Genomic DNA, 8,409 nt, shown 5'->3' on the forward strand with positions numbered 1-8,409 from the left:
AAATGTCTATAAAGACTCCTGTCATCACTGAGACTGACATTAATCAAAAGTTCTATACAATAATTGAAATTTGATATTAAAATACGATTTCGGGTAAAATTTCATACAAACCTCGTCAGTAAAATGACATTACCTGACTCGGAAATTAAAGTACTCGACAGTAATGTATCATTTACCTGACTTTTATGTAAATAACTATTGTTTAAAAATGCATGTAATATTTTTTTTATGTTATTTTAGAACAAACTAATTGCGGTATCTTAATTTGAAGTAAAAAATATTTTCAGATTATTCACATTAAAAAATAAATTGATGTTGACCATTTCCGATTTCCTAAACTTCCAGGACAAGTTCTTCATTTTCCTTGACTTCAACCAAAGTTACATTACTGCATGATCCGCCACAGCTCCCACACATTTCTGTGCAACAAGTGATGCTTTAAAGCAGCTGCCATTACTTTTGCAAGCCTTTTTGCAGTTGCAGGATCCAGTTTTGAATCTGATAGTATGCTCGATAGACGATAAGCGTGTTGTTCAGCAGCACCAGATGTTGGAGGGAGGGATGCGATGTTAAATTTGGATTTTAATGACATTTTTGCAACAGCTTTAAGTTACATTGAATATCAGACATGCAGACCTTGTGCATCCATATTTTTTTCAAGAAAAAAACCTCTCCTACCTCTTTGAGAATATTTTTGTCTGCCTGTTTTTCATAAAACTGTCATTTGATGAACTTAGCAACTTGTATGCGTTGATTTTGGAAGAGCAATAGTGTCTCCCGACTCCCAGATTCAAAGTGTGAGGCCTACAGTTGTTGTCGGACACGATTCCGATCTTTTCGTTCTATTCTTAGGGCTATCACAGTGCCAAAATGTACAACTCTTCTTCCACAAACCCTCTGGCATACCATCAACCTATGACATCGGCAAGACCCGTGAAGAGATTGGTGATATGAAGGATGTGATATTATTTTTTTATGCTATCACATAATGTGATACCACGTCTTCTTTATTCGGCAAAGGCAAAATCAACGAGAACAAATCGGAAATGGTCAACATCAATTTATTTTTTAATAAAAAAAATTAAGATACCGCAATTATTTTCTTCAACATAAACGAAATATTACATGCATTTTCAAACAAAAAACTATTTAAAATACGTTTTTTAGCTGTACTTATACAAGGACTTATTAATATTTGACACAAATTTAAAAAGAGTGGAATTTAGGTTTTGTTTAGAGAAAATGCAATAGTGTACCTTAAAGTTAAAAAAAAACACTCACTATACAACAATATTAGCATTGCAACGCCGCGCCGCCGGGCCCACCTCGACGAAGCCCGCCACGACTGGGTACGCATTCTGCATTACACCGGCTGAATCTCGCAGGCTCTTCAACAAAGTAAGTACTATTTCATATCATTTTAAAGGTAATAATGGGAGCTACAACTTTTGTAGGAAACATTTTTTGATAAAATGTCGGCGTGAAAATTTCTGCGACAAAAAGTAAAATTACGTGCCGAAAAATATACCACTTTTTACCTTTTTATAGTCATTACCAACAAACGGTAAAAGTTACGACGAAAGTCAACTGAAACTTATTTGTAGACAATGTTATAGCAAAGAGAATAAAACAAATTGCAATCCGATATGTCGTTTAGTAATCGAGAGAGACGCGATTTAAGAAACCCTTACACTTTTCATGTTTAGGGGGGCACAGGGAGGGAAGCAAGGGGGGTAGGGGTGGGGACTTTTGGCTAAACACTTGTCTAAATGGTAGTAGTCGATGGTGAAAAAATTAGCTTTATACTATTTTTTTCCCACTAAAAACACAGGTTGACTGGACTATTAGCTCTTTTTCAGTTGCCAAGCTCGTAGGAATCCCGTAAAAGTGCAAAGATTTCATTGCCATCGTGCTGTGAACTTTAGAAAATTAGGGGGAAGCAGCATTTTTGCTTGGTAGATTCTAAATACTACGTACCCCATCGATCTAGGTATATGCCGCTGTGAGTTTCACGCGGGATTAAAGGTCCTAAAAATCTGTTTTTTTGTTGTAAATATCTCTTTCGAATCCCATATTCGTATCTCCCCCAACAATACATGCTTTTCTTGTTGGAGAATTATAGGTATCCACCGAGGAAACGATTCCACTGTGGATTGAAATGATTTTGAAAATCCATAATACTTGTTCACCATATCCAGACATATTTTGTTTGATTTTAGTCCTTTCTTAAGCATCAAAATGCACTAATAGCGATATTAGTCTTGATTCCTGCTTATATGACTTTGCATTTAGTAATTCATTACCTACACTGCAACAAAAGATGCTACTGGCCAAACATTTCTTGGGAAAACACTTTTTCTTATTAATTTTGGTGCGTAGAATCCAAAACAATTCGTACTTTTGAACTAGTAGCCCAATCTTGGAACTGTTTGAAATTATGGATTCTACAGGCCACATTCTATAAGAAAAATTTTTTTCCGGGTCGATCTGAGACAATTTTTTTTGAGGGCTCAAAAAAAGGCAGTCCTTTTTTACCAAAAATCGACTGCACCAACATTTCTCGGGAAAACACTTTTTTCTTATTAATTTTGGTGCGTAGAATCCAAATCAATTCGTACTTTTTCGATCAGACTTCTCAATCAAAAGTTATAGACTAGAAACCAATTTCGAAAGAAAATTCAAAGGGCTGTAACTTTTGAACTAGTAGCCCAATCTTGGAACTGTTTGTAATTATGGATTCTACAGGCCACATTCTATACGAAAAATTTTTTTCCGGGTCGATCTGAGACAATTTTTTTTTCGGGGCTCAAAAAAAGGCAGTACCTTTAAGTTATTCAAATATTTGAGAACGATTTAGAAATGTTTAGGGAAAGTTTCCATTGTCACAAAATCAAATATAAAAATCCGATACATCTGAATACCGAACTCGATAGTCTACGTAACTTAAAAACAATAGGGACCTTTCTTATATCCTTAAGACCATGTGTACCAATTTTCAAAGCGATCGCACGTTTCTAAACAAGTTATCATGCACACGGACAAACGGATGGTCAAAAATGGATCTGTTCCAAAATCGCTAGGATTAATTTCAGAAAGGCGTACGTATCATGTGCACGACGTACTCGCTTTGAAAACTGGTACACGTATTCTTAAGGATATAACTGGTATAAGAAAGGTCCTGGTAGGTACCTCCTATATAATAATAATAATAATACGCTTTTACTCCCCTTAAATTTGTATATAACAATAGAAATAGAAAAAAAGCTAACCCCATACAAGGTATAACTTGATTTTTTATGTAGTATACTATTTTAAATTTTTAATGTATTTGAGTGACAAGTATTTGAATACTTTTCAAAGTATTCGAAATGGTACTTTTTATAGTATCCGAATACCTTTGATAGTATTAGAATACTTTTGAAAGTATTCGAATACTTATTTTTTTAAGTATTTGCATACTTTTCAATGTATATGTATCTAGGATTCGCTTGTGCTGGACGTAAAAGTATTTAGTATTCAAATACCTTTGATTTGTGTAAAGTATTTACTATTTAGTATTCAAATACTTTTTGAAAGTATTCTGCCCAGCTCTGATGGAATGTATATAAGGGCATGTATACAATTGGAGGTAAATTAATATGAAGAGGAAATTAAGTGGGAAAAATCGTTAAAAGAATTTTCTCAGGCATATAGTAGCGCAATAATTAGCAATATACTTATATAAAATGAGTAATGACATTATAATTATTGATCACGTTAGAAACTGTAGAGAGCTTAGGCTAAGGCGCAAATACTCATTCTGGGTTACATTTGGATTTGCAATAGAAGGTAAATGTGTGACTAACAGAAGACTCAAAAAGGCAAGCACACATTCTACAAGTCAAAGCTAGAAACTCTCTAATGATTCAGAGCAACTAAAATTGTGTACAAATAAGTAGGTAGTTGCGTCCTCTCTAAAACTTTAAGGAAGTTTTCAGATATCATATATGGATAGGAAAGTCAATTGTGACTTATAGGTGGACATAATAACATTTGGTCACAACAAAGTGAAGATGATGATTGTCTGTGTTGTCACACCAAGAGTAAATCGAACATTAGGAGTAGTAGTAATATCCGTTTGTTAATAGCTTTCTATTTTTGTTCGCTGTACGAGTTGTGCAAGCATTAATTGACATCCTTTTTCCTCATGTAGTATTTATACAGCGTAAATTTGTAAACATTTCCTTCAATTGGAAAATCTTTGAATGGGCAATCTAGTAATCCTAGTTGATCCTCGATTCAATATTGTAGTTCATAGGAACTAAGTGTACGTCCCGTGTAGGTACTTAAACTTATTTATGGTATGATTCGGTGTGTGCCCGTATAAAATTGATCGACGTTTAAAAAATGTCATTCTGAAGCGCTTTAGTTCTTGATTTAAAAATGTGGTACAAGCCCCAATTGATACCTAACGGTATTAAAGAATTCAATTCACAATTTAATTATAATTGAAGCCCTTTACTTTACTTGAGTTTCAATTACTTAGTCCGATTTTTAGATATTTTCTTAAAAAATGAACCTGAAACACCTTACCAAGGAGATGGCGCACTTGTACCAATTGTATTTAAACTAATTATTCAAAAAAATTTTTTTCCGGGTCGATCTGAGACAATTTTTTTTCGGGGCTCAAAAAAAGGCAATGTATAACCTTCCTTTTTTACCAAAAATCGACTGCACCAAAATTTCTCGGGAAACACTTTTTCTTATTAATTTTGGTGCGTAGAATCCAAAACAAATCGTACTTTTTCGATCAGACTTCTCAATCAAAAGTTATAGACTAGAAACCAATTTCAAAAAAAAATTCAAAGGGCTGTAACTTTTGAACTAGTAGCCCAATCTTGGAACTGTTTGAAATTATGGATTCTACAGGCCACATTCTATAAGAAAATTTTTTTTCTGGGTCGATCTGAGACAATTTTTTCCAGTTCCAGTATATCTAGTAGGTATAATTAAAAATAAATTTACAAAAGAAACTATATTATTTAACTCTTAAAGTTACACTTACTGCTGAGAACAGTGACATACAGTACGATCTGACGTTGAATACATTACACATAACTTTTTAATGTAGTCTTAAATGAATACGAAAAATAACATCTGTCAGAAGAAAGTGAAAGTATAGAAGAAATGAATTTCTTTCCTCTTAAAGGTAAAATGAGACTGCAAAGCAACTCAACGATTAAAAAGACGCAACTATCCAACTTAAAACAAGACTAATTGTGTTCGTCAGGAGAATGCCAGGCAAGTCTTTCTTCGTAAAACTGTATGACTACTTGGGGACATAATACATTGGCCTTCTTAGCAGCAACCAAGTCAGCATCATCTGTACCCTTCCACTTCATTAAGAACATTAGCTCACCGGTCGTATCGGATGCGCCAATAATTTTTTCTGCCTCCAACCCCCGATCAAATCCAGTTTTGGAATCGGATTTGGAACTCTTGGATTTCGATTTTTTATCGGTCTTAGTGTCACTTTTACCCTTGTCACTTTTGCGCTTAGGTTTCTCGCTATCGTCGGACTTATCTGAACTTTCAGAAACTGCACGTTTTCGCTTCGATTTCGAATCTGACTTTGACTTTTCTTTTTTCTTGGGGGAGACCTCCTTGACATCGGAATCTGAACTCTCAGACGCCGCGCGTTTTTTCTTATCTGGCTTGCTCTTCCTCTTCTCTTTCTCCCCTTCGTTGTCGGATTCTGAGCCTTTCTTATCATCTTTCTTTTTATCAGATTTGGACTTGGCCTCTGTGTCTGAGTGTGACTTGGCGGAATCAGATGATTCCGTACGTTTAACTTTCTTTGCAGACTTATCATCTTTCTTTTTAGATTTTTTTACTTCGCTGTCTGATTTTTCTGAGGACGAGGAACGGGTACGTTTCTTGGACTCTTTCTTCTTTGCTTCTGATACATTAGACTTCTCAGAGTCAGTGGACACGCGACGAGATTTTCTTTCGCTTTTCTGAAAGGAAAAAATTTTTAACTTGAGGGACAAAGAAAACCAAAGTAATGTTCTCCCAGATTTCAAGGTATACTACTCGGTTTGGGGTAACACTGCATGAAAACAACTAAACTTACCATAGACATCAAAAGAAATGTCCAAAAAATGGTGTGTGCACGATATCTAGTAGGTCATGCATATTTCAAAAATAAAGAAAAAAAACAACTGTCCGCCAAAATACATTCCTAAATGAAAAAAGTTGCCAACCTTTTTCCCACCAACAGAATGTAATATATATATAAGTAGGAGAATAGATTATAGTAACTAACAATTCAGGTTACCAAGGGTTGGTTTTTCATATTTCAGTTAAACTAACAGTTAAATTATCTTCATAGGAACAAATGTATTCACATAATAGGTTAACCTTCAGTTGCACATAATTTGAGGAATGTAAATAAATTAGAATTTAGTCAATAATCACAATACAAGTGGGAATGACACATCGCCCTCTAGGAAAATGATATAGTACTACAATGCAGAATACTGTCCTAAGACAACAGTTTTCTTTCCTACAACAAATATTGCACCCATTTTATAATAGAATCAATGTCAATGTCATACTCCCATCGATAAAGACTAATTTATTTAGTAATACTCATTGACTTTAGAAAAATAGTTTTGCATATCGAGAAACAAGTGCAAATTAAGATAATCTTATGCTAAATTACTATACATAAGTTAAAATAATTATTATTCGGAAAACCCACTAGTTTTGACATGGCTATCACTACATCAGTAAAACAATTAAAATAGTGAGGAGGGGTTAAATTAGACAAAATTTGATCCTAGTAGACTAGAACTCCTGAAATTCTATCATATTTGAATATTATCTAGCAAAGGGCCATTTGAATATATAACTCTCGCCAGGAAAGATTGCCGGTCACAGCACACCTTGTGTCGATTTACAATCTTTGTTTTTATTAAGATGCGAGCGACTTCTGGAATAGGATCGTGCTAATGTTGAACAAAAAGTCTTTTCGTTCAACATTGACACGATACTATCCCGGAAGTCGCGAGCATATTACGAAAAACAGGGATTGTAGATCGGGATCAAGTGTTCTGTGAACGGCAATCTTTCCTGGCGAGTTATATGTAATTTAAATTCAGCGATCAATAAGGGGCGATCAAAAATGAGTTGCTGTCGAGTCGCCTTTGTAAGTTCAAGTTAAGTACGATTTCCCATGTAAACAAAAATTCCAAAGGTAACTCGACAGCAATTCACTTTTGATCGCATAGTACAATACTTTAAGCAATGAGAAAAAAAACGGAAAAAACTTGAAGAAAAAGACACACGCAGCAGTAGTACATGAAAGAATAATGAGCGATCAAAAATGAGTTGCTGTCGAGTCGCCTTTGGAAGTTCAAATTAAATATGATTTTCCATGTAAACAAAAATTTGAAAGGCGACTCGACAGCAACTCATTTTTGATCGCATAGTAGTATATTAACCAAATTAATAGAGGGGGACCGCTCATCACTTTTCAAACGCAGATAAACCTTCTGTCTTTTATTACTGGTTAAGAAATTAATACTTTTTAAAAGGGGAACAAGAAACAGTGCAATAAATTGTTTTATACCTTCTCCTTTTCCTTGTCCTTCTCCTTCTTCTTATCACTCTTTGTATCGGAAGCATCAGATGCGACTGAGGAAGTGGAATTGCGCCGCTTTTTGTCTTTATCCTTGCTAGCTTTCTTCTTCTCGCGCCTTGTCTTTTCGAAGGCTTCGATTAGATCGGGACAGTCGAGATTATCCTCCGGCTCCCAGGTGTTGTCGGTCTCCGAGTAATTCTTCCATTTGAGGAAATATTCGACTTTACCGTTTACTATCCTTTTATCGATAATCTTCTCGACCGAGTACTCCTCCTCGGAGTCGCTGCTTTTGTCCGCCTTTTTGTTTTTACCCATACTGAAAAAAACGTTAGGGAGTCAAGTTTGTTCGATGCTTCCCTCACCGTGCTAACGGTTTGCGTTGAATGCAACGGTAAAACGGTAGCTACGCGCGATGTTTAATAAATGAGCAGTAGTTTTAAAGGCTTACCTCAATACTTTTCGTAAAACTTGAGAAGCAAACACAAAAGACCGCTAAACGGCTAAATACAGGTACGCGTAATGGCGAAGATTTTATTACCAACGTAATTAATACCGCATTTTTAAACGAAAATCCCTAACAAATGGCGGTAAGCGGTGGCGTTGGGTTCAATGGTTTTAAAAGGTCAAGTCAGTGGCGTCCCTGTTAATTTTTATCAGTCCAAGAATACGACAAGTTTCAAATCCTTGGTGTTTCTGTTTTGTAATGTTAGTCAGTGCCTCTTCCTCTTTCATTTTCTTGTCCTTCCTCTATCAACCCTCTTCCCTCGCCCATCTCCCGCGGTTTT

At 35.3% G+C, this 8,409-nt stretch overlaps 1 protein-coding gene across 1 annotated transcript; it reads right to left on the reverse strand.

The window, feature by feature from the left end:
• Positions 1 to 4,999: 4,999 nt before the first annotated feature.
• Positions 5,000 to 8,218, reverse strand: LOC116170525 (chromobox protein homolog 5-like). Its single transcript, XM_031486992.1, has 3 exons — positions 8,073 to 8,218; positions 7,613 to 7,940; positions 5,000 to 5,996 (listed from the first exon to the last, which is right to left on the reverse strand). The coding sequence occupies exons 2-3, from the start codon at positions 7,937 to 7,939 to the stop codon at positions 5,253 to 5,255; spliced, it is 1,071 nt and encodes a 356-aa protein (XP_031342852.1). The 5' UTR covers position 7,940; positions 8,073 to 8,218; the 3' UTR covers positions 5,000 to 5,252.
• Between the last annotated feature and the right edge of the window lie 191 nt (positions 8,219 to 8,409).

The sequence above is a fragment of the Photinus pyralis genome, unplaced genomic scaffold, assembly GCF_008802855.1.
Source record: "Photinus pyralis isolate 1611_PpyrPB1 unplaced genomic scaffold, Ppyr1.3 Ppyr1.4_LG5, whole genome shotgun sequence".
Classification (NCBI taxonomy): domain Eukaryota; kingdom Metazoa; phylum Arthropoda; class Insecta; order Coleoptera; family Lampyridae; genus Photinus; species Photinus pyralis.